The sequence below is a fragment of the Mustela nivalis genome (assembly GCF_964662115.1).
Source record: "Mustela nivalis genome assembly, chromosome: 15".
Taxonomy (NCBI): Eukaryota; Metazoa; Chordata; class Mammalia; order Carnivora; family Mustelidae; genus Mustela; species Mustela nivalis.
The window spans coordinates 45,280,424-45,307,540 of record NC_139034.1 but is presented as its reverse complement, the minus strand read 5'-3'; the positions used below and the strand labels follow the sequence as shown (position 1 = coordinate 45,307,540).

At 38.5% G+C, this 27,117-nt stretch overlaps 2 protein-coding genes across 2 annotated transcripts in view; one reads left to right on the top strand and one right to left on the bottom strand.

The window, feature by feature from the left end:
- The window catches only part of LOC309849169 (uncharacterized protein), a gene marked incomplete at its 5' end in the record, with an annotated part of 86,947 nt that extends 70,452 nt beyond the window's left edge, over nt 1-16,495 (bottom strand). Inside the window, 3 exons of the mRNA XM_082701498.1 lie at nt 9,809-9,979; nt 14,318-14,422; nt 16,292-16,495. Coding sequence (XP_082557624.1) covers nt 9,959-9,979; nt 14,318-14,422; nt 16,292-16,495 — 330 coding nt within the window. The 3' untranslated portion in view covers nt 9,809-9,958. The remainder of the gene's footprint in view (nt 1-9,808; nt 9,980-14,317; nt 14,423-16,291) is intronic.
- PCDH20 (protocadherin 20) lies at nt 15,934-21,927 on the top strand. The gene is made up of 2 exons (XM_082701497.1): nt 15,934-16,756; nt 17,835-21,927. Exons 1-2 carry the CDS (start codon nt 16,625-16,627, stop codon nt 20,559-20,561), a joined length of 2,859 nt encoding a protein of 952 aa, XP_082557623.1. The 5' UTR covers nt 15,934-16,624; the 3' UTR covers nt 20,562-21,927.
- The last annotated feature ends 5,190 nt before the right edge of the window (nt 21,928-27,117 follow it).

The following is a 27,117-nucleotide window of genomic DNA, read 5'->3' as shown; positions in this document are numbered from 1 at the left end:
TTCACATCACTAGCATCAGGGAAATACAAATCAAAACCACAATGAGATACCACCTCACACCAGTCAGCATGGCTAAAATTAACAAGTCAGGAAACGACTTATGCTTGTGAGGATGCAGAGAAAGGGGAACCCTCCTCCACTGTTGGCGGGAATGCAAGCTGGTGCAGCCACTCTGGAAAACAGCATGGAGGTTCCTCAAAAAGTTGAAAATGGAGCTACTCTATGACCCAGCAATTGCACTATTGGGTATTTACTCTAAAGATACAAATGTAGTGATCCAAAGGGGCACGTGCACCCCAATGTTTATAGAAGCCATGTCCACAATAGGTTGTGTATATATATACAATGGAATACTATGCAACCATCAAAAGAAATGAAATCTTGCCATTTGCAATGACCTGGATGAAACTAGAGGGTATTATGCTAAGCGAAATAAGTCAATCCGAGAAAGACAATTATATGATTGCCCTGATATGAGGAATTTGAGAAGCAGAGTGGGGCATTTGTGGGGTAGGGAAGGAAAAAATGAAAGAAGATGGGATGGGGAGGGAGAAAAACCGTAAGAGACATTTAGTCTCACAAAACAAACTGAGGGTTGCGGGGGGGTGGGTATTGAGAGGGTTGTTGGGTTATGGACATTGGGGAGGGTATGTGCTATGGTGAGTGTTGTGAGTGTCTAAGACTGATGATTCATAGACATGTACCCCTGGGACAAATAATACATTATATGTTAATTTAAAAGAAAAAAGAATACAGGGTCTGAAACCAGTCTGTCTGGATTTAAACCCCAGTTCCACTATTTATCAGTTATTGGGCTTTGGACAGGTTACTTAAACTTTTTTAAAAAATTATTCTAAGGGTTTAAATGTGATTCTCCTCTCCTTCCTGAGCACAGAGAGGACTATATTTCTCTAACTCTTACAGATGAGAAAGAGATATGTTGAGTTCTGGCCAATGGCCTATGAGTGGAAAAGATACAAGCATAGTGGGGCAGAGATCAGCATGAGTTCTCCATGTTTTCTCCTTCCCAAAACAGTGTCCCTCAAAGTTAAGAAATGGATGTAAGGGTGCACCTGGGTGGCTCAGTCATTAAGCATCTGCCTTTAGCTCAGATACTGATCCTAGGGTTCTCAGATCGAGCCCCACCTCAGGCTTCCTGCTCAGCGGGAAGCCTGCTTCTTTCTCTGCAGTGAAATACTGCTTGTATTCCCTCTCTTGCCCTCTCACTCTCTCTCTCTCTCTGTTAAATAAATAAATAAATAAATAAATAAATGATAAAATCTTAAAAAAAAAAAAAAAGAAATGGGATGGAGGGGTCATAAGCAGTGGAAATTCCATCAACGTGGTCCTGAGTGACAGTACATGGAGACCAATAGTAGACATGTAATATAAGCAAGAAATAAATATGGTTTGTGTGAAGCTGCTGAGAGCTTGGGATTAATCTGTTACTGCAGCATGACCTTGCCTAATATAGCTAACATAGTCACTGTGTCTCAGTTCCTCATCTGTATCTGGAATAATAACAATATCTAATTAGTTTTATGGTCATCAGGAAGACTTTATTAAGCATAAGATCAATATATGCTTTTATTGTTTTGTTTTGTTTTTTAAAAATATTTTATTTACTTGAGAGAGAACGAGAACACAAGTTAGGGGGTGAGGAGGGTTAGAGGGAGAAGGAGTAGACTCCCTGCTGAGTAGGGAACCCAATGTGAGGCTCTATCCCAAGACCTTGATGGAGAGCATGACCTGAGCCAAAGGCAGACACTTAACTGACTGAGCCGCCCTGGTGCCCCAATCAGTACAGTTTTAAAATTCCTATCAATAGTAATATTTTATATATATCTTCACTTATTAGATTTTAAATTATAGAATATAATTATACCTGTCATAAAGTCCAGATTTAGCCAGCAGTGAATTCACATTTGTGCAATGCCTATCATCTCAAATTAAAAATAAAGTCTCAAATTCTGCTGTAATAGAAAATAGCTCTACTAGGATATATAATACTTTTGTCATGTGAAATATCCCAGTTACTGACTTACTAATAATAACCTTGGTTTTTAGAAACAATACATTTTTTCTATTATATAGTGGACTATAAGCCAGATAAAATGGAGAAGTAGGGGAAGGTAGAAAGAAACAGTAGTGAAGACTAACAGACATGGCAGTACAAAAGATTACAGCAGGATTCTTCTGTAATGCTCTGGTAATAGCTTTATCTGTCAAGATTTGGGATTGAAGACTACTTGAACCCTAAAAGTGAAAAAAGAACTTTTTTTTTTTTGACTATAGAAATTTAAGCTCTTTATAGACACACTTTTCATTAATATGCACGACATCAGAGAAAAGGGTTATTTTCTGTACTTTGCAGATAAGAAATATATACCATAGACCACAAGAGGAATAAAAGAAAATCACTCCTTACCCAAAGGCTTTTACTCTATTGGGACAGCAACTCTTAAGTTTTCATTTTCATTCAGTTGGTCATTTACCACTCTCCCTCATGTTTTAAACTAGAGCCCCAAATGAAAAGAACAGTGTATCATAGCCAAGAAAAAAAAAGAAAACATTTTCCCTGGAGGAGCAAAGTGTCTTTACATTATTGTCATTTTGCTGAACTCTAGGGAAGAATTTATTGACCAAAGAAAGGAACAAATGGATTAGCAGATCTCACAGGACCAACTGTCTCTGGATGCTAGGAGGTCCCATCCAGCAGAGATGAAAATAAGAATATGACACTTCCTATATTGAATCTGGAAGGAAAGAATTTCATATTCCTTTAATAAACAGAGTTAGCCACATTACACTTTAACTCTGGTAAAGGAATATTAATTATACCGTGTATGCTCACATTAGAGTACTACATAATACATATTATAGTCAAAGTACATTAATGTTAATACATATTATATTCATTTAAATTAAATAAATAGTGCTATGCAAGTACTACATAAATAGGCAGAGTCTCCTGTGTTTAGAAATTTATTATCTGTGTTGCTAGTGAAACTTAAAGACATTTAAAAATATCTAATAAATAATTAAAATCTAAGAGATTAAGTGCTTTCAGCCATTTAAAAATTATTAGTTGAACATTAACCTTTTGCCCAGTCTGTATGAACCATGATATATACAGAGCTTGTTATTTAATTGGGGAACTACAAGTCAAGACAGAGCAAATAATTTAAAAATTTACCAAATATCTGAAAGAAAATAATGGCCCCGTGACTCCTATTGTATAATGAACTCTATAAAGCAATAAGAAAAACTACCAATTTCTGCTGAAAATGAAAAACATAAAAGAAATTTTCCATTTTCCCAAATTATTACCATTCCAATCAAAACAATAATACATGTTATTTGGAACTCTCATATTGGAAATATATATATATATATATATATATATATATATATATATATATTCTCTAGTACTGATATCAATAGACAAATGATTACCTTCATATACTACAAGTGCTACTACAAACTACCAAAAAAATTCTTGAGATATATTTACTGAAACATACCAGAAAACCTTAAATTTTATATCCTATTTAAAATGCATATCCAGGGATGCTGGGTGGCTCAGTTAGTTAAGTGCCTGAATTCAGCTCAGGTCATGATCCCAGGGTCCTGGGACTGAATCCTACTCCAGGCTCTAAGAGCCTGCTTCTCTCTTTGCCTGAAGCTCTCCCTGCTTGTACTCTTTCTTTCTGACAAATAAATAAATAAAATCTTTAAAAAAAAAAACAAAAGAGATATCCAATATGTAGTAATATACTAAATAATAATTTTTTGCAAATTTTTTGTGGTAAAGGATGCTTCATTGAAAAGATATTTATACGAAATATTGAAATAAATAAAATGTGTATATACACATGGCAAACCTATATGAGTAAATTCTATTCTGTCCAGGCCCCTGGGTGGCTCAGTGGGTTAAGCCTCTGCCTTCGGCTCAGGTTATGATCTCAGAGTCCTGGGATTGAGCCCCTCATCAGGCTCTCTACTCAGCAGGGAGCCTGCTTCCCCTTCTCTCTCTCTGTCTGCCTCTGCCTACTTGTGATTTCTGTCTGTCAAATAAATAAATAAAACCTTTGGGGCACCTGGATGGTTCAGTGGGTTAATGCCTCTGCCTTCGGCTCGGGTTATGATCCCAGGGTCCTGGGATCGAGCCCCACATCAGGCTCTCTGCTCAGCAGGGAGCCTGCTTCCCCTGCCCCCTCACTCTGCCTGCCTCTCTGCCTACTTGTGATCTCTGTCTGTCAAATAAATAAAGTCTTTTAAAAATATTCTATTCTCTCTAAAAATGATATAGAAGAATGTGTGGAGATACGCAAAATGGTCATAACTTATTCTAATAATCTAATTATAATAAATCTCAAAGGAATCAAGACTGATGTGGATGAAGGCACAAAAGAGTAGAATGAAAAAGGTACCATGCACTGGACTGTGGAGAATATGCATGTTTTGAAAAAGCAAAGCAAACAATATAGGACTTCCTAACCGAAGAAAAAGGTATAGCAATAGTGATAATTATGTGGTGCGGGAAATAGAAGAACCATGGTCTAATCTGAGTGAAAATGAAGGATGGGAAGGAGAGGGAAAGGAGCGAATGGAGCTACAATTTTCACAGCTAGCACTGACTGAACCTTTCTCTGTGCCAGGGACCGTGACATGCTTTAAACACATCCCCTCATTTAAATACGTACCACTGGTAGGTAAGTACTCTCAATCCTGTTTTACCAAAGAACAGGGGTGTTGGGGAGGCAAGTTCTGGAGGCACACTGCCTCATTTCCAATCTCAGCTCCTCCACCACTGGCTGAGTGATCTGGGGCAAGTTATGAAGCCTCTTTATACCTCCTATTAAAACAGTGACTGTTCATAGTCCCTAGTTTATAGGACTGGCATGAAGATTAGATTCTTTAAGATGGGTAATGCTCCTGTGACAGTGCCTGGCAAATGACGACTGTGGAAAATTTTCAACCATTTTTATCAAATGGAAAATCTGAGTCTTCAAAAAGAATTGTTAAACTCAAGGGTACACAAAGATACAAATGCAGTGATCTGAAGGGGCACGTGCACCCCAATGTTTATAGCAACAACTTCCATAACAGCTAAACTATGGAAAGATCCCAGATGTCCATCTACAGATGAAAGGATAAAGAAGATGTGGTATAGATATACCATAGAATATTATGCAGTCATCAAAAAAACCCCAAATCTTGCCATTTGAAAGGACATGAGTGAAAGTAGAGGGTATTATGCTAAGCAAAATAAGTCAATCAGATAAAGACAATTATCATATGATCTCACTGATATGAGGAATTTTAGAAATGAGACATAGGATCATAGTGAAAGGGAGGGAAAATGGAACAAGACAAAACCAGAGAGGGAGACAAACCATAAGAGACTTTTAATCTCAGGAAACAAACAGGTTTTTTGGAGTGGAGGAGGATGGGAGAGATGGGGTGGCTAGGTGATGGACACTGGAGAGGGTATATACTAAGGTGAGCACTGTGAATTGTGTAAGACTCATGAATCACAGACCTGTAGCCCTGAAACAAATAATATATTATATGTTAATAAAAAAATAGCAAAGAAAAAAAAAAATTCAAGGCTACACCATGGGTAACTTGGAGTATAGAGTATTGAAGCCAGGTCCATCTGATTGCAAAGAGGCTCAAAAGCACAATGTGGTCCCCTTTTCCCTACGAAGACTACAGTGAAATGCCCTTCCATACCTCCACCTTAAGGAAAAACACCCTCTCACCGATCACACAATCCCAGCAAAAGCATGGAACTGCTCACTTAAGAAAGTACAATGGTTCCTCAGGCTTCTTGTCATACCCTAAAGTATTTGTTTGTTTGTTTGTTTAAGATTTTATTTATTTATTTAACAGAGAGAGAGAGATCACAAGTAGGCAGAGAGGCAGGCAGAGAGAGAGAGAGAGAGAGGAGGAAGCAGGCTCCCTGCTTAGCAGAGAGCCTAATGTGGGACTCAATCCCAGGACCCTGAGATCATGACCTGAACTGAAGGCAGAGGCTTAATCCACTGAGTCACCCAGGCACCCCAGTTGGTTTATTTTTTTAAAGCATGTGTTCATCAGCAGAGAGAACAACCAACTTTGGAAACAATAAAGGGAACATCCCAGAGGAAGTACAGATCAAACTACTGAGCCATGACCTGGAACTGAAGCCAAATGGCCGCGAGTATCCCATTCTCATTGGCTGCACCATCCTAGACTCAGCCTGCTATGAATAAACATTTGATTCACTTTATGGTTGGATTCTCCTAGTTCTTTTGCTTCCCACTTAGATCTGTCTTCAGAGAAGAATGCACTGACCATGCCACAGAAGTAAGAAAATCTTTGTAACAGTTATATTTTCAATTGTACATTGAAGTTTCTACACCAATCTTATAAATATGGCTCATTTAAGTTTGCCTTATATTTCATTATCTAAATCACAGTATTTTAGAGTGAAAATTGGTATTATCGATACCCTGAGCCAGTAGGCTGAAACAGACTTAGGAAATTGGAACATATAGTCAGACTGGGTCAATATGAGTTAAGTCTGAGATTTTAAAATACTGTCTCCCCTCCTTCCCCAAATTAGATTTTTCAACTTGTACAACTGTATAGTCTAGTATCATAGAGTGCCTGAATTAAGGTTATGCTTGGAAGGTTTTTAATATGGCTGTGTGGGGGTTCCTAAACCAGCTCAGTTCAGTAGAGCATGCAACTCTTGATCTCGGGGTTGTAAGTTCAAGCCCCACATTGTATATAGAGGTTACTTAAAAATAAAATAAAAGAAAAACTCTTTAAATGTGGCTGTATGATCTTGGATAATGTACATAAAGCTTTAAGCTATAAGGTCCCCATTGTTAACTTGGAAACAGTTATTTCTATTTGATAGGGCTATTGTGAGAATTTATGTACAACACACACACATATGTACACATGTAAGTATGTGTCTCTGTATGTGAATATGCATATATGTAGATACAGTTGACCCTTAAACAACATGGGTTTGAACGGCATAGGTCTACATATATGCAGATTTTTAAAATATAGTATAGTATAAATGTATTTTTTTTCCTTATGGTTCCCTTAATGACATTTTATTTTCTCTAGCTTACTTTATTATAAGAATACAGAATGTAATACTTACACAAAGTGTGTGTTAATTGATTTTTTAATGCTTATTGGGAAGGTCATTAGCAGTTAAGTTTTGGGGGAGTCAAAAGTTGTATATGAATTTTAACTGCCTGGAGGCTCAGCCCCCAACTCCTGTGTTGATCCAGGGTCAACTGTATATCTTAGTCCCATGAATGTTCAAAACCTGGTAGCTGTTATTATATCCTCAGGACTCTAATTCAACTCTCTGGGGCCTCTTGGGAGGCAGACTGCTGATTTTTCTCAGGCAACAGTGCTCAGTAATGCTATGTGATTTCGTCAAACTTCTGTATCTGCTATGTTTCAACAGTCAGTTCTGTATGTATTGATAGGGTGAAAACAAAACTAGGCACCTCAGTTCTGCCCTCTCTCAACAAATGGCAAGAGTACTTACTGGCTTCAGGATATTTATGAACTACTTTCAGTAATTAGTATGTTTATAAGCATGAATATTTCTGTTCTGTGCTAGAAGCACAGCCTCATGTTAACATTATTTGACCAAGAACAGGCCACTTTGAATAAGAAGGAGCAAGTGTTCTTAAGGGAAGAGCTTAGATGTCAACCTGGGAGAAAGGCATTTTCACCAGCAGATGACTTCTGGTAACAGGAAAAGTTTTTGATGTATAGAATTTAGGGGCATTGGGTAGCCTAAATATAGAAAGAGATGACTGGAATTATAATGGAAGGGCTTTCCGGTGAGTGATTAGAAGGAAACAGAATCTTTGGAGAAACTTAATAGTTACATGGTAAGAAGAGGAAATCCAACAAAGTCAATCTAGGTCAGAGGTATTATCTATAAAACATACTTAAGTGTAGTGTAACAGAGTCAGGAAAAGTGGACCACGAACAGGTGAAGTCAACGAGAGCAGGCTGTAAATACACGAAGCAACGACAATAAAAAGAGTCTAGCATCTTCTGTGTTGTCTCTGTCATCCTTCAGCATCTGAAAATGTCTAAGGAGTAGGCAGTCTACTTGCCAAAATCTATTGGAGGGAAAAAGATAAAGGTGACTCAAGATAGCTAACATTTTTTTGACTAACCTAAGTGGAAGTGAAAACCTGTTCTTTTACTAAATAATAAATAAATAAATAAACAAACAAACAAATAAATAAATAAATAAAAGTTCGCTCCTGGTTTGATTACTACTGAGAAGTTAACAGTAGGCTGTGGTTTCACACCTCAGAGAACCAGACTGGCAGTGATCCAGAGTCCAAGGATCTGTTCACGTCTAGCCTAGAAGAGATTGCCTTATCTATGGACAGATATGTGGAGATGGTACCTGGAATCAATCTTGATCCAGAAATACTACAAAAATGCCAGAATATTCATGCTCACATCCAGCAAGTCGGTCTTAGGTTTCTCAGCTTTATGACTAGTATATGTTGTGTGTCAAATGCCTTTTACAATCATTACTTAATCGTTTAACAAGTTCTGACAGAGCTCTAATAGATTTGGGTGTTTTCTTTTTTTTTTTTAATCTATTGGAATATGGAAGTGGCAATTTTTTTTTGTTTGTTTCAAGAAAACATGTCATATATTTCCTCACTTAGAATAAAAAAATTGCTTCTATAGAAAATACATGTCATGCTTATGGCACATTCGAGGCATTTTTAATCCTTTCCATTTAGAGAAAAATACTGCAGAAAAAGTTTGCTTCCCACACAAATCAATCTTTTTTTTTCTTTTTATGCTTTGTTTTCTTTCTAGCTTTCTTTTCTCCTTTATGAGTGTTAAATAGAACAAAATCAAAATTCTGCATTAGGACAAATATTATCTAGTAATAGTCACCTTATCTACATTGGTCTTACTTTAAATTCTAAAGACACAAAAATATTTAAAATAAATTAATAACACAATTTTGTCATTAAAAACTAATTATTAGGGGCACCTGAGTGGCTTAGTGGTTAAGCCTCTGCCTTGGGCTCAGGTCATGATCTCAGGGTCTTGGGATCAAGCCCGGCATCAGGCTCTCTGCTCAGCAGGGAGCCTGCTTCCCCCTCTCTCTCTCTGCCTGCCTCTCTGACTACTTGTGATCTCTGTAAAATAAATAAATAAAAACTTTTTTAAAAAAGCTAATTATTATTAGTGATGCTTCACTAAAATCTAGTTAACAAAGAATTTACTTATCCATTAAGAAGAAAAAAACTATATTTATTAATATTGCACTTAAAGTTGATACCAACTTGATCATATTTAAATATCTATAATTAAGAATTGGGTAGCCTTTAAGATATTTATGATTTCATCATCCAGAAGAATATTACTTTTACCTAAATGTCTTATTGGTATATAACTCCAAACCATTAATGAAAATTCATTTTTAAAATCAACTTCCTTTTCTTGACAATCCAAATAAAGAAAGAAGAAAATGTGTTATTTCAAAAACATGACATTTACATTTTGTCAATAATTGTTCAATTTTTCTACAAGTTTGGTATTTTTTAATAATTCTGTTGCTAGCACATTCTATGCATTGTTTATAATGTACATGTATTCAATATTCAATACATGTGCTTATTTCAGTGGATATATAAAAGAAAGATTCACCAACATTACAATAAACTACCTCAAATTTTTCTTGTTCAGTCCTAGCTTGGCCACTTCCCAGCTGTGCAACCTCAGGCAACCTACTTACCCTCTGGAATTCTCAGATTCTTTATCTTTAAAACGGGGTCATCATTAACTTGTGGGGTCCTTGTGAAGATCAGAGCTAAGGCTCCCCGTGCACCAGGCAGAAGTTCCATACTCCGTAATTGGTAGACGTTAGCAGTAAATGAAACTGAGGTCAGCACTCTCTTCCCTTTTCCTAAAATGATATCCAGCAAGAAGCAGCTAATGATCAGAGTTCCACCCCGTGAAAATGTTGACTTTTTACGTCACTGAAAGAGCCTTTCGTTGACCCTGCGATACCAGCTCAGGGCTTTCATACACCCCACACAGTGAGATCAGAAGAGCCACGCAGGTTTTAACAATCCTACCTTAGCGTCAAGTCAAAGAATCAGATAAAAAGAGATGTTATAAAGCCAGGCAAAAGATCCGTCGATCCGTGTAAAAACACGATCTGAGAACAAATTTTCATGAAGCTTTTCCAAATGTTACACTCCAGCTTGGGAGTGAAGAATTGGTATCCGAGGGACACGGGGGGCTGGGATCAGTGCCCTACAATAAAACATAAAATGATTTCTTTCCTTCAATGGATTTGTTTTGCCCCTGACCTAATTTCTATGCTAATTTACAGGGCTTGTGATTACTTTATCCTCTCACAGCCCATACCTCTCCCTTCTTTCAAGTCTCTCAGGGTCTGACTCCAGGAAGTAAGGCACATGTGTCATCAATAAACTGCATTCCCTTAACTGTTCATTATTCAGCGGCTGATCCACTTTGTGGATTTTCCACGCCTTTCATTTTGTCTCCTCCTCAATCCTACTACCTTTCTTTTGATGATTTCACTGCTCATTATCACCTCTACCAGAAGTGAGAAGAAAGAATGTGAAATTTAAATGAGTTGGAAATGACTTTCAAAATTTATTTTGAGGATCAGGAAAGAAAGTTGAAAATGTGAGCTAAAATTAGGCCTGGGGTTTTCTGATGATTTGCCCAGCTATACGTATCCCTGTTCAAGTGAGGCTAATTAAGTCCTGAAAATAAAAGAACTATTCTACCCTACCTAACTGTTCTACCCTACTCTACCCTTCCTACTGGAATATGCAGAGAAAAAGGAGAAACATAAGATGTGTTTACACAGTTTTCTAAAACAAAAAGACCGTACTAGTTAGTATAGTCTAAAGTCACATATATTGCACAGTTTAGTATTCAATGTTTTAGAATACAAGTTTGTATTATAGTAAATTATCTTAATTGTGTCCTTTTGTGCACGTAGTATAAATAGTATATTTACTTACTAAAGCAACTGTAAAGCTGTTTTAGCAAAAGAACCAATATGCTAATTTGCTATTAGCCTTACAATCTCTGAATTGTGTAGGTAAAGTGCAATGTAAGCTTTTTTCCAAGTTTGATATACTTGAATAACAATTTACCTAAATTACAGCCCCCCCCCCCCCAACACACACAACTTTCCCTCAGTTTCTCTCCCAGGGGTTTTAGTTACCCACGGGCAACTGGAGTCTAGAAGCAGATGACCCTCCTGACATATATCAGAAGGTCAATAGTAGCCTAATGTTAGTCACGGTGCCCGCCCACTTCATTCCCCCCCACCTCATCTCATCATGTCTGCATTTTATCATCTCACACCATCACAAGAATGGTGAGTATACAGTACAGTAAGATGTTTTGAGAGAGCCAGGCCGCGTTCCCATAACTTTTATTACAGTATGTTGTTAAAATTGTTCTACTTTCTTGTTAGTTTTTGTTCATCTCTTCTTGTACCTAACTGATAAATTAAGCTTTCTCATAGTTATGTGTGTATAGAAGAAACAGCCTTCAGTGCAACATGGGGTTTCAGGGCATCCCCTAAAGGTCTTGGAACATCTGCCCTACGAAAGAGGGGGAGCTCCTCCATGACTGTTTCTTAAGTATATTTGTAAATTGGAAAAATAAAATAATATAAAGTAACTAACTGGTACTTAGGGCAACTTTTAAGATCAAGGCTTTTGGAAGTCATAGATGATGAGAAAGCAACTGCTTTTTCTAAGTTATTCTCTAATATCAGAGCCAATCCCGAGGCCAAGATCTACTATTCCAAGAAATAGGAATACTTTTAAGATTTGAATTAGTTATGCAGCACTTCTCTTGCTCTCAACTAATATACAAAATGAGGGTTAATGAGGCGATCCATAAAACTACTTAGAACTTTTCAGGGCTTTCATGTACATACAATACATCTATACACATAATATATTCTCGGCCCACAAGTCATAAGAAGAATAAAGCTGGCCAAACACAGAGGAGGGTGTGTTTCTGTTTATGTGTAATTGACTAATGAAGTTTTTACTTCAAAAAGGCATCATATAGCAAATCTATGCCTCCAATGTTTCTCCTGCTACAGGTGAGTGATAAACATTTGTTGGCTTGAAATACATTTAAATGTATATAAGCCCTAGATCCATCCATTCAGGTGAGAAGATGGTGTTATGGTGTATGGAGTAGAAAGAACATGTGCTTTGGTGGCCACGGTTCAGGGCCAAAGATACTGACAAGCCTGCAATTTATAGCTGAGAAATTAAAATAATAATACTTACCTTATAAAACTGTTATGAAGAGTAAGCAAATAAACATGTAAAGCACCTAGTAGCATGTTCAAAACATAACTGATAATAAATGGTTGATTTTATTATTTTTTGAGTGTTGTATTAATTTTATAAATGTGATAATCTCTCAGTCTTGATTGTTGGATAAGAAAAAGAATGTGTGTGTGTATGCATTCGTTATGTATATGTATTATGTAATGTATATAAATATATAATGTGTATAAATATATAATTTATATTATAAAAGAATATGTTTTCGGAGCACGTGGGTGGCTCAGTGGGTTAAGCCTCTGCCTTCGGCTCAAGTTATGATCTCAGGGTCCTGGGATGGAGACTCGCATCAGGCTCTCTGCTCAGCAGGGAGTCTGCTTCACGCCTCTCTCTGCCTGCCTCTCTACCTACTTGTGATTTCTCTCTCTCTCTGTCAAATAAATAGATACAATTTTTAAAAAAAAGAATATATTTAAAAAATATGTTGTATATAAAACATTTAATTATGTATTTATTATTTTATATTATACTATATATTGTATTCCTAAATTTTATGATTTACACTTACATATATATAATATATATCCTAAATATACACACATACATGTGAGTCATCCAAAAGGATCATTAATTTCATATATTAACAAGTAAAAATGGAGTGATCTTAAAATAAGGTCATATGCTAAATTTATACTTATTTACACCTTTCAATTACTTAAAACATTTATAGAACTACAGTTCAAAATAAGTTTAGCTATCTGTGTATTCATATTGATTACATGAAACTTGTAGATACCATACTGTTACTGAAAAACTTTAAATGGCTCAGTTATAAAAGTTACCTGGAAAACACAGTACTTCAAATATTTTTAAAATTTTAGGGTATGTTTGATAAATGGACAAAGTTTGAAGATGGTATCCTGATGAACACTTATAAGCATGCTTATACTTTATAAAGAGGTAAGACTACAAGGAGAGGAAACTTGCAGTAAATGAAAATTATTATTAACTTTCAGTGATCTCAGGCAGTAAATACTTACCAAAGTAACCTGTGTATCATTATTTAGTGTCTATTAATGACAGATATTAGGTAAGCCACTTAATGCATATGAGTCCATGTAGTATGTAGGAGTGTACTTATAGGAAATTTGAAACAGAGAGGTGTGATTACTTACCTAAAGTCACACAGTATCCTAGGAGCAACCCAGGGAATGGAATCCAAATTTCCTGGTTCTGTTCAGTGTACCATCTATTGTATCAAATTGTTTTCCTTGTCTATAGAAAAAATAGGCTTGGGAGGCATATAATCTAACTATTCTTCTAGATCAATTTTTACAAAACACCTGGGAAGCAGGCCCAGAGCAATTGAGATATCTGACTAGTATGTAAGTATTATTTTCAAGGGAGGAATAGCACAGAAGCTCCCCAGATCATCTTTAGAAAGAAATATGTCACACCAGATGGTAGGTCACAGGGCTGCCATCCTCAGGCACAGGAGTTTGGGAATGTTTTCACTGTACCCAGAATGAAGGCACAAGAGAAGAAAGAAGAATATTTGGACTTTTATTTTTTCTGAGGCCTAATTACAGTGTAATCCTGCATGAAACCTCTGCTTAGATCTTCAAAAAGGAAAGAAGCTAACAAGTAGCTCAGTTAAGAGTTTGGATTGCAACATGAAGCTTTTACCTCAAATCATGCCAAGCTCTTCCAATTTTGATGACAAACTTCCATCCAGGGACTTTGCAATCACAGTGCCATGGGAGTTATTATTGTCACTGTAAACGTTATCTCCAGAATGTTGAACTACTGTGCTTCAACTTACATTATAGTTAATATGGTCATGCTTTCTAGAAAGACTCTAGAAAAATTATTGCTAAATCTATGTATTCTAGAATATATAGATTAGATTTCTTGCCTACATAATGAAGGGGAGGAGAAGTACTAACCTTTTCCATAGAGATCAGCTGGATGATATGGTCAGAACACCAAAACTCCCCTGGGGTGTGGTTTGGGGACACTTGAAAATGGTGCATCTGTGCCGAAAGTATCCACTGCAAAGTAGAGAAAGAAAGAGCTTATGAGTCCAGGGGAAACCAAAGATAGTCAACAAAATAATTACAAAGAGGTGATGTCACTTCAACTGGATTATCTTCATAAATGACAGCTCTAGTGTACTGTCATTGTAAACAAAGAACAAATTAAGGTAAGAGAGTCCTATATTTCCACCAAAATAAAAGGTGAGTGATTTTAACCTATGAGAGAGGACGTCAACTGAGGGGGATACACAGTCTATCACGGTTGCTTTCTGGGTAGACATAAAAGTTATTCAGACTGGGGGGGGGGGGTCCAGGCTGCATGTACTCTCACTGCCGATGTTTTGCCTGCTTCTGTCCATGTATCCCAAACTTCCAGAAGCTATGGGTATTGTGTGAAGACATAAACACATTTCAGAAGCAGCTTGGTTCTGATTAAGAGTCAGACGTGTCTCAACTACAGATCCCTCAGTAAAGATTTACCAATTATGGTAAAAGTTCATCTGTAGGGCAGAATTAGCAGCTGAAGAAAAGACATATCCTAATTCCCTGACTGTGCTTTGTTTATCAGCAGTATAATGGCTTCACACCCACGTGTACATGTTCCTCTGCGTGTTCACCTCTTCATCAGAACTCCGATTTCATTCTAAAGAGCTTAAAGGAGCTAAGTTTATAAATCAGATCCATATCATACGCCAGATATATACCACAGGGAATTTTGTGTACTCCATGTATGGTCCCATTTGCACAGTAAGTAACTGTTCCACACACCAGGTGCTTTGATGTAGTGTGTTGCCAATATTTAGGACTCCATGTCTCTACAATTAGTAGAAATGAAGAGAAAATAGGAAGGAGCAAAACAATTAGTTCAGCCAACCAATTTAGATTCTAGTCAGTATAGGGCAGAATAGGAACATTAAGGTGGTTCTTATGGAAAGCACAGGATGTCAGATCTTTCTGTGACCCAAGAGGAAGATTTTTCTATTCGGGCTCAGTCACTAAATATGCAATGGGGAGGACTTTATGCTCAGGGCAGTGCAGAGTCTATCTGGAAACCCAGTGATGAAGAGAAATATCTACTCAGGGAAAGGCCCGTGGTCTTTTCCGTTATTTCTACAGCACCCTGAAGATCAAAAAGCGTTTCACAGACTTATAGCATTGGATTCTCTCACCAGCCCTGATTCTATAAATGAAGATACAGGTCACATGACTATTTAGTGTGAGAATCAGAGGAAATATCCAAGCATTTTTGCACCACATCCCTCCAGGACTCCTTTCTAGAGGAAAGCTTTCCAGTAAGCATTCCAAGAGAAAGAAAAAAAGCGACCTTTTGAAAAGTAACCAATTTTTTTTTTTTAACCTAAGCTTCAGTGAGTGAAAAAAGAAAATGCCCCCCTTTGAGAATTACGTTAAAATTGCCCACAGGCAGAACTACTTGTGTTAGTTACCACACAATTGTTTCCACTTTCCCCCTGGGCTCTTTCCCTTGGCCAGAAGCCACAACTGCCTCTTAAGTAAGACCACAGGGCAGACACCCAGAGACCCTTGCGCTTACAACTAGGAACCTAGCAGAAGCCTGCCACCACCAACAGCGAAGATTCAAAAATTAGAGCATGTCAAAACCCTCACCGAATTCATCTATTTGCTCTCCCGGCTCAAACCACCTTAAAAAGAGTTTGAAGTTCCTTCCCTCCGCAGAGAAGAGTGGATTTCCTTTCTCTGTGCACACGCCGCTGGAAGCAAGTCTCTCCGAAGCACTGGTGGTAAAAGCAAGCGTTTGGGGATCGCGCCTGTGGCTGCCCTGTAGCGCCGACCTCCTCTCCCTCTCTATTCAGATATACGTGCAGGCTTATTTATTTATTCTAATCTCCCTCCCGCGCTCGCAACCTGTGGACTGGAGTTCTGACTGGTGCGGCGAGGAGGGAGGCTGGTGGGCACGCGCTCCAGTGCCCGACCGGGTGGCACCTCGTCGCAGTCTTCAGAGGCAAGTCCCCCGCTCCGGCTCCTCTGGCGGGGTCTGGACTTAGCTGCGTCCGGGGAAGGAAACCATGACCGTGCCCTTCTGCCCCGCGCCTTGCTGCCCCCCGCCATTAGCTCGCGTCCTTAATTGACGAGCCAGTGACTATTGGCTGAAGTTCCCCCAGCGATTTGCATGAACAGAGAGGGAGTGTCTTCTGCCGCCCTCCCGACAGGAGCGCGCTGACTGCAGCCTCCCCGGGAATGCGCGGCCGAGGGAATGCGCGCAGCTCGCGGGCCCTGGCAGTGAGCTGGCGCCCGGCGATCTGGCACCCGCGCCTGGATATGGGGCGTCTCAGTCGTCCCAGGAGCAGCACCAGTCACAGAAACCTGCCGGTAAGGCTTGGGGTCCGGGAGCCCTGCAGCCCCGACAAGTTGCAGTCCGGTGAGGCAGTTGCTACTCTTGATGGGTTTTCAAACCTTTCCCTTAATCCAAACTTTACGGGAAGGTTGGGGGGGAGGGGAAGGGAGTTTGGCATAAGGTGTCTTCCTTTTAGCAAGAAATAGGCACGTCTTCTGGTCGGGAAAGTAAGTTTCTGAAATAGGAATGTAGGCAGATGTTGGGGGGGGGGGGCTCGATCCGCTTGAGATACTGGGGTGCGGAGATTTCTCTGCTGCTGTCGGCACCTGCTAGGACTGTCCGCTGTAATAGGCAAATTGTTTTTGCATAAGCATTTTCTGCGTTTACTTCTTTTTCCTTAGGGGAGGGAGACTAGGGAGGGCTTGTTAGGAGGTGGAGATTCAGATCCTTTCGATTTGACCCTGGATGAGAGCTAAAATGAAAATTACTTCTCTGACCTAAAGTGTTTATTTAATGGGGGGGGGGGGGCTAGTTCCGAAGGGAAAGTGTCACTGTGTTTTTGCACATAATAATAACAATATTGTTATTGATATTGTTGGTGGTGGTGTTCTCAAAATAAGGGATGTGACACATTTCGCGTTCCGGAGACCTTAGTGGTAGAAACATTTCAATGGGAAATAAATGATGAATTGCCCATCATCGCTCAGTCCCCTCTCCACTACCAACCTCTCTCTCTCCATAACCTACACGGGTGGTTTCCCTGCGGCGTTGCGCAGTCCCTGAGTTGAGTGCTCTCCACTCTGGCGTGTGTTTCCAGGAATGTTTTATGGCTGGGGATTCCGATTATTAATTGAATAAGGGCGCCGTTGGGGAGCTGGGGAAAAGAGGGGGAGGGTAGATAGTGAACAGAAAAAATTAAGTTTTGGCGACAGTGTTGCCCCATAGATCTCTTCTTTGCAGCAAGTTTTCCTCTTCATCCCTCTCCGACTGGAGGGTTTGCCTTTGGTAATGGGGATGGGGGCAAATATGACCTTGTGGCCCTGATTTCTGACTCCAGTCTCCGTGTTTCCGCGTGTGTGTAACGAGCCTTCTCCCTTCCCCCTCCCCTTTCAGCATTTGTTTCTGTTTTTCCTCTTCGTGGGACCCTTCAACTGCCTCGCGAGTTACAGCCGGGCCACGGAGCTTCTGTACAGCCTGAACGAGGGACTGCCCGCGGGGGTGCTCATCGGCAGCCTGGCGGAGGACCTGCGGCTGGTGCCCCGCGCTGCCGGGAGGCAGGACCAGCTGTCGCAGCTGCCGGAGCGCCCGGTGGCTGAGCGGAACCCCCCTCTCTCCTTCAGCCTGGCTTCCCGGGGACTGAGTGGTCAGTACGTGACCCTAGACAACCGCTCCGGGGAGCTGCACACTTCGGCCCAGGAGATCGACAGGGAGGCCCTGTGTCTTGAAGGAGGTGGAGGAGCAGCCTGGGGCGGCAGTATTTCCATCTCCTCCTCCCCTTCCTCTGACTCTTGTCTTTTGCTTTTGGATGTGCTGGTCCTGCCTCAGGAATACTTTAGGTTTGTGAAGGTGAAAATCGCTATCCGGGACATCAATGACAATGCCCCGCAGTTCCCCGTTTCCCAAATCTCGGTTTGGGTTCCAGAAAATGCACCTATAAACACTCGGCTCGCCATAGAGCATCCTGCCATGGACCCAGATGTAGGCACGAACGGAGTGCAGACCTACCGCTTACTGGACTACCACCGCATGTTCACGCTGGATGTGGAGGAGAATGAGAATGGGGAGCGCACCCCTTACCTAATTGTCATGGGACTGCTGGATAGGGAGACCCAGGACCAGTATGTGAGCATCATCATAGCAGAGGATGGTGGGTCTCCACCACTGCTGGGCAGCGCCACTCTCACCATCGGCATAACTGACATTAATGACAATTGCCCTCTCTTCACAGACTCACAGATCAATGTCACTGTGTTTGGGAATGCTACAGTGGGCACACCGGTTGCAGCTGTTCAGGCTGTGGATAGAGACTTGGGAACCAATGCTCAGATCACCTACGCTTACAGCCAGAAAGTTCCACAAGCATCCAAGGATTTATTCCATCTGGACGAAACCACCGGAGTCATTAAACTTTTCAGTAAGATTGGGGGAAGTGTTCTGCAAATGCACAAGCTCACCATCCTTGCTAACGGGCCAGGCTGCATCCCTGCTGTGACCACGGCACTGGTGACCATCATCAAAGTCATTTTCAGACCACCTGAAATTGTTCCTCGTTATATAGCCAATGAGGTAGATGGTATTGTTTACCTGAAAGAACTGGAGCCCATTAACACTCCAATTGCATTCTTCACCATAAGAGATCCAGAGGGTAAATACAAGGTGAACTGCTACCTGGACGGTGAAGGACCATTTAGGTTATCACCCTACAAACCATACAATAATGAATATTTGCTGGAAACCACAAAACTGATGGATTATGAGCTACAGCAGTTCTATGAAATAGCCGTGGTGGCCTGGAACTCAGAGGGATTTCATGTCAAAAAAATTATTAAAGTGCAACTTTTAGATGACAATGACAATGCTCCTATTTTCCTGCAACCCTTGCTGGAACTAACGATTGAAGAAAATAATGCGCCCAATGCCTTTTTGACAAAGCTGTACGCGACGGATGCGGACAGTGGAGAGAGAGGCCAAGTTTCCTATTTCCTGGGACCTGATGCCCCCTCATATTTTTCCTTAGACAGTGTCACAGGAATTCTGACAGTTTCCACTCAGCTGGACCGAGAAGAGAAAGAAAAGTATAGGTACACAGTCAGAGCCGTTGACTCTGGGAAGCCACCCAGAGAATCAGTTGCCACTGTGGCTCTCACCGTGCTGGATAAAAATGACAACAGCCCTAGGTTCATCAACAAGGACTTCAGCTTTTTTGTGCCAGAAAACTTTCCAGGATATGGTGAAATTGGGGTAATTAGTGTCACAGATGCTGATGCTGGACGAAATGGTTGGGTAGCCCTCTCGGTGGTGAACCAGAGTGATATTTTTGTCATAGACACAGGAAAGGGCATGTTGAGAGCTAAAGTCTCTTTGGACAGAGAGCAGCAAAGCTCCTATACTTTGTGGGTCGAAGCTGTTGATGGGGGTGAGCCTGCCCTCTCTTCGACTGCAAAAATCACAATTCTCCTTCTAGATATCAATGACAATCCTCCTCTGGTTTTATTTCCTCAGTCCAACATGTCCTACCTGTTGGTACTGCCTTCTACTCTCCCCGGCTCCCCAGTTACAGAGGTCTATGCTGTTGACAAAGACACGGGCATGAATGCTGTCATAGCTTACAGCATCATAGGAAGAAGAGGTCCTAGGCCTGAGTCCTTTAGGATTGACCCTAAAACTGGCAATATTACTTTGGAAGAGGCATTGCTGCAGACAGACTATGGACTTCATCGTTTACTGGTGAAAGTGAGCGACCATGGTTACCCAGAACCTCTCCATTCCACAGTCATGGTGAACTTATTTGTCAATGACACTGTCAGTAATGAGAGCTACATTGAGAGTCTTCTAAGAAAGGAACCAGAAATCAACATAGAGGAGAAAGAACCACAGATCTCAATAGAACCAACTCATCGGAAAGTTGAGTCTGTGTCCTGTGTGCCCACTCTAGTTGCACTCTCTGTAATAAGCTTGGGTTCTCTCACACTTGTAACAGGGATGGGCATATACATCTGCTTAAGGAGAGGGAAAAAACATCACAGGGAAGACGAAAATTTGGAAGTACAAATTCCACTCAAAGGAAAAATTGACTTGCATATGAGAGAGAGGAAACCAATGGCTATTTCTAATATTTGATATTTCATTGTGGAATAGCACAGAGATGTAGCTGACTCTAGGTAGTTTCTATCACCTAAACAAGAGTGTGTAGATGACAGTTCCAATGAAGGACGACTAATTTATAACTTGTACTATATTGTAAATAAGCTGTTTACAAGTTTTTAAACTTAAAATCAGAGGTTATAAAATGTGTACAGCATTTTTTAATGAAAGTTAGTACTAACAGCTATAGAACTGTTATAAAAAAGCTTGGACATGGTTTGCAGCTTTCATTCACCAAGCAGAATGATATAACCTGAGAATAAGGTAAGAAAATGGTACATTGCATCTTTTTGTCTAAAAAGTCCTTTAACCACAAGAGGGCATCAGCTGCTCCTTTGCAGGGAACTGTTTTGCGGTATTGTACAGGACAGTTGTTGTACATGAAATTAACGAAAGAGTATATTTTAAATATATTGTTTTTAACATTTAAGAGATATGAAATTGAAATAAATTGAATTTCACTGCACTTCAATGTATGATAAGAAAGAAAAGAAATGCATTTGTAAACAGAATGTTTATTACCTCACAAGTACATCATGTATAGTTTGAAAGAGAAGGTGTTACAAAGAAGCGCAATTTCTTTTTAGCAAGGGTGAAAACATGGCCGTGTGTGTTAGAGTTGACCTGCTGAAGAGTATTTCGCTCTCCATGTACTCAAATGGCTTTCTGTTCCCTTTACCACTGCGCTTGCTATTATTACAGGGGAAATGTGTATATTCTCCCTTACAGACATTGTAACTGGAAATTGTGTCCAAGGAAAACAGCCAGGAGCAAAGACCTGTTTCAATCCTTAGTTGCTTCGTAGGTGTTTATGACATTTTGATGCTCTGACAACTTGTCGGTAGTACTTCATAGTTGGGTTAAATATTAGGTTTTTATGTGCTTGAATTCATTTATCACCTGAGAAAATAAAAATCATATTAAAGCGGAGTTATTCTAGAAGCTAGTGTACACTACCGGTTGTTTTAGTTGGGCCCTTTATATAAAAGTTATACTTATCTTTTTGTTGTTTGGGTTTGTTGGCTACCGTTTCTGGCTTCCTTTCTTTGGCTTTGGATTAGGTCCAAGAGTTTATTTGTAAGCCCAGCAGCAGATTTCTTTGATAACTTAGCTTTTACTGAATCCTTTGCAATGAAGCAAGCTGGTTCCTTAGTGATTGATCTCTTTTACTTCATTGTGTTGAGCTGGGAATTTTATTTTATATGAGAGCTATAGCAAAATATCTGTGTAAACAAGGAATGTGTTAGCTTAAGCTGGATCACTCTACTTTTTTGGCCTCATGTGTCTGTACTGTACCAAACGTGTTTATATGTCTGCAAATTAAAGGTATATATTTTCATAATTTCTTTCTCATTTTTACCATTTTATATTTGAACATGGGCTTGTTCTTTCACTGAAGTGCCTGCTACTGTCATTTGTTTGCTTTTAGAAGTAAATGTGGGCAAAGTAAATATGCTATTTGCTAAAGTTTATATTAAACTAATTCATTACTCAATTAAACATTGGGTAAATCATTGAATGTGTGTGTAGATATATATATAGATATATATCTAATATATTTATTATATGTAAATAATAGAGAGTATGCCTAGATGTTTGACAGGCATTTGGATGAAAATTTATTCCCATGCGTGTGCACATGCATATTAATTTTTGGCTTTGTATCAACTATACACATTCATTTTACTACATACTTCTGACAAATCTCTTGTTAGCTGTGTTACAATAGCTTTCAATATATTTTAAAACTACATTGCAAAAAAAAAAATTGAATACAAACACCCAGGACCTTTCAAATTTGTATTAACCCATTTTTCTTATTTTCTTCAGTTTGACAATTTGAATAAATAAGAGTCAGAAGCAGTACTGTTTGTTACAAAAAGGAAATATATTCTTATTGGAAATTTCTTTTGTATGAGAGGCACCTGAGCTAAGAAACTAAGATCATTTAGCCCTCAAAAATTTTCATTCATAATTAATGTATAGCAATGGAGGAAACCATACTCTAGTTATTTTCATATCTTCTTTCTCTTTTTAAAAGAAAGGAACTACATCTGAAATACGTAGCACCACAAATTTAAAAAACATCCTAAGGGCAGTGATTTCACCATGAGTATAAGTAACAAAATATTCTGTTTATTTCTAAATTTGAAGAAAGTTCATGTGTTTGGAGGTATAGGCTTCATCTCTAGCATGAGAAATGCCTGTAACGTTAGTAAAAAGGCGTATTTCTGAACAACCTCTTGTGCCAGGATTTCCTTTCCAAAAAACATCTCATTCACATTAAAAGCATTTATAACAAGGAAAGTTTAAGTAAATTAAGCTCAAAGATAAAAGCCCCTTTTTACTAACACCTTGTGCTAGAACAGTTGCCAAAATGTATGCTAATCATGTCAATGTTGTTAGTTGAGTTGGCACAAAAATAAATGTTCCATTCATTAAAAACCCCAATATCCATTTAACAGTTTGAGAACCAGTGAATCCTCTTTGCCCAATTTAATGAAGAAGAGATTGCTCTGATCTTTGCACTGCCAAAGCCATTCTCATACTACAGAGAAAATTGTTCATTAATTTGAATTGGGAAATTTAAAAGCAACATAGCAATTTCAGCTACAGGGGGAAAAAACAATTTACGTTACTTGAGTCTTCAGAGTAGATTCCCTGACCCTATTAAAGAAAAAAAAAAAGTTGTCTTGGCAGTTATGCTTCTATCAATAATGGTTAAAAAGGAAAAAATATATATTCTTCTTTGAAAACAATTTTATGTAGTACGAGTGTAATGAAAATGACATTCAAATCCTTTGTGTTTTGGGGTGTTCTTCATGAATTTTATGAAAACAACGGAAATAATCTTGTTATGGAAAAATCACTGGCACAATATTAGGGATGGTATAAAGTTGACTTGATTCCAGTAAGATACCTCATAAGGATTCCAATTTGTGCTCCCAGAAAATGTCTCAATTAACAATTATAAAAGGAGGAACTATGCAATCTTCTCCTGAGTCAATGGACACTCGTTCTAATCTCTTGTTGGAGAAGTGAAGAGTGTGGGGTCTTGAACTTTGACAGACCATGGAGAATGTAAGGGAAGACAGTATGGAACATATGGTGTTTTTCAACTCAACATTGGGCAATCTCAGTTCACAGGGGCCAGAGACAGATACCTGAGAATTTTCTCCCCTCTAAGGTAGATTGCTCACTTCAAAAAAACAGTCAATTGCTGCAAAATACCATTTGGCTGACTTGTGCAATCTCTGCTTACCCATGTGCTTTCACAATATGAATTATAAATAAATCTTTATTAAAAGGTAGAAATGACAGTCATACAAATAGACTCAAAGCAAGAAAAAAATTTTGAAAATTGATAATTTCTCAAAAAAAGAAGACTCCTATAATGTCTTTTATAGTTGTCTTTATATCTGATAAGAAAAGATCATATTTATTTTTCAGATCAATATATACATACATGCATACAGTCTAAAATAATTTTTAAATGTCATTGTACAGAACTGTTTTTAAAATAGTAGCATTTTTTTTTCTCTGATAAACCCCTAAATTGGGAATGTATTCCTTTAAGGGTATTGAACAAAATTGGATGAACTTTAAGCCTTAAACCCACTAGTGTCAAGAATTTAAATACTGGGATCATTAAAACAAACATTCATTCATTCATTCATTCCATTCGTATTTATTTTAGTACTCTTAATTACCAGGGATTTAACTGAGAGCAAGACAGAGTATTTGACTCTTGATGACTTTATTTTTTTCAAAGATTTTATTTATTTATTTGACAGAGAGAGTATATAGCAAGAGAGGGAACACAAGTAGGGGAAGTGGGAGAGGGGGAAGCAGGCTTCCCGCTGAGCAAGGAGCCTGATGTGGGGCTCAATCCCAGGATGCTGGGATCATGACCTGAGCCAAAGACAGATGCTCAACCGATTGAGCCACCAAGGCACAACCCCCCCCCCAACCCCCCTGACTTTAGATTATGGTGTAGAAGGCCAATAAGAAGACCTACCAATCTCAAAACACTGCATGGGGAAAATGCCTACTCCCAGGACGTCAAAAGAACAGGACCTAACCCAATCTTAGAAAGTATTGGAGAAAGCTTCCCAAAGGGGCCGATTTCTAACTGGGGCCCTCTCAAAGAATCATAATTGTGGCTGAGGGGATGCAGAGAATGAACAATGAGCTTGGAGCTGTAGGTGTACTTCAGATAATGAAGGGACTCATTGTCATACTTGGAGGTTCCAATTTTATCCCAGGGAATCTGTGTTTTAAAAAGATCATTTGGGGCATGTATGAAGCTTCTGTTGAAAAAGATTCTAGAGACCACAGCTGGTAGTAGTGATAATTCAAGGGAAAGGTTGGGCCTTAAACAAGGGAATACGAATGAGATATATTTCAGTATGGAATACAGCAGGTAAATAAGTTATAGCTGACAAAGCTATACACGAAAGCTATAAACTTGTGAGACCAATAGAAATTAAAAATCCACATGTGAGAAGCCAGAAAATTCACGATTTTCAAAATTGGCTTTCGAGGCTATTTTACAAATTTGCTAAGGATAGGGAACTCATTTACTAAACATTAAAGAAGCAATGAGAGCACTGGAGCCATAACCCTCTTTCTAATCTTGGGTTTTATGACACAGATGGAAATATAAAGGGCACTAATTTACCCAGTTTATTTCGTATTTATGACTGTCTATTCTATTCAATTTAACAAACATTATTGTGTGTCCATGTGGTAGATATTCCAACATGAAGTTGACCTCATGAAGAATATTTTGTCCATTTGCAATATTTTGCTTGTAGTTGCACTAAACATCTCCACAGGCAGAAGAGTCATACTAAAATTTTAAGAAAAAAGGCAACAAAATATCAAATGGACAAATCAATAAGATGCAAATATAATTTCAAATGTTGTGTGCATATCAAGAAACAGTGATATGTCTGTTGCAGGCAATTCTGAACAAGATCCAAGAACTAGGGGCAGGTGAAATAGGTAATTACAGTCAAGAAGTACATAGGTCTTGAGGTTTAACATCACTTTGGGATGAAAGAAGTCATTTAACGTATCTTATACCTCAGTTTATCCTGTGTGAATGAATAATTTACTAGTATCTAGTACTCACTGGTGGAAGTTTCCAATCTAGGCTAAATAAATGTATAGAAGATATAAAAACAGTATTGTATGCAGTCCTAGCTTCAAGAAAAGTTATTTGTCCTCTCTTTGAAAAAATTGCCCCTCCAAAGATCTCATCCACGTGGAAATGATGAATTTGTTCTATCTCCTCGTAACATTTTGCAAATCAAATAAGTTAATTCATGCAAAGTATTTCACACAAGTATAGTACTCCACAAAAATTAGCTATTACTATTGTTTTTGGAATTAACTAGCATGTCATGAAATTATCTTAGCAGTTTTTTACTCATTCTTCATTCAAATTCATTGAATCAATATCTTTATTACACAATAAAAATCCATAAAGTTGATGCTGTTTTACATTAAAGGCCCATATAGTCAAAGCAATCTAATGAGCTTATTCACTTCTTGAGTCCTTTGACTTTTTCCCTCCTTTTACAATGAATTCGTATGTCCTTTCTCATTTGGAAATCTCATGAGGGACAGGACTTTGATTTAACTTGTCAGACCACGATACTTTAGAGATAATGTAGTCCAACCCTCTCATTTTTTCAGTTGAACAAACTAAGCTATAGAATACCTAGGAAAAAACTTGACAATATAAGGGGTTAGAAGATAAAACAGGAATCACGAACGAAAAAAATATTCAAAATCTTACTAAAAACAAAATCCAACTTTTCCTTCAAATATTTCCCTTAAAACATATATTTCCTCTTATCTTCATAAGAAAGTTAACCAGTGTTATACTTACAAAGACAATAGCAAAAATTAACATAAAAAACCTCTGAGATGAAATCTCAGCTAAAAATGAGGTCAATCAAAACTAATTTATTCATTTGAATTATTGAGATTCATGTATTTTCCCTGCATGCACTGGGAGGAAAAAACCCACAATTTCAAAGATAAAGCTTAAAGGTAAAGAAAAAGATAACTTATTATTTTATTATTCTCTTATATTAAAAACAAAAATATAGAAAAGTATACAATTAGGTATTTTTTTATTTTATAATTTTTTAAAGATTTTATTTATTTGAGAGAGAGAAAATGAGTGAGAGAGAGAGCGAGCACGGGATGTGGGGGCAGAGGGAGAAGCAGACTCCCCGCTGAGCAGGGAGCCTAATAGATGCTGAGCTCTGATCCCAGAATCCTATAAGCCAAAGGCAGATGCTTAACTGACTGAGCCACCCAGGTGCCTCTACAATTTGACAGATATGGTAATTGCAAGAAAATAGTAAGAAAACATAAAACTTTAAAAGATTAGAGACTAGGGGAGAATAATCAAGGACAATTTTATGAACCCTACAGAAACACAGAAGGAATAAACTTGATTTAAAATGTAGGAATAACTATTTACTTGTGCAAAATTCTTGTTTATATTATAGAA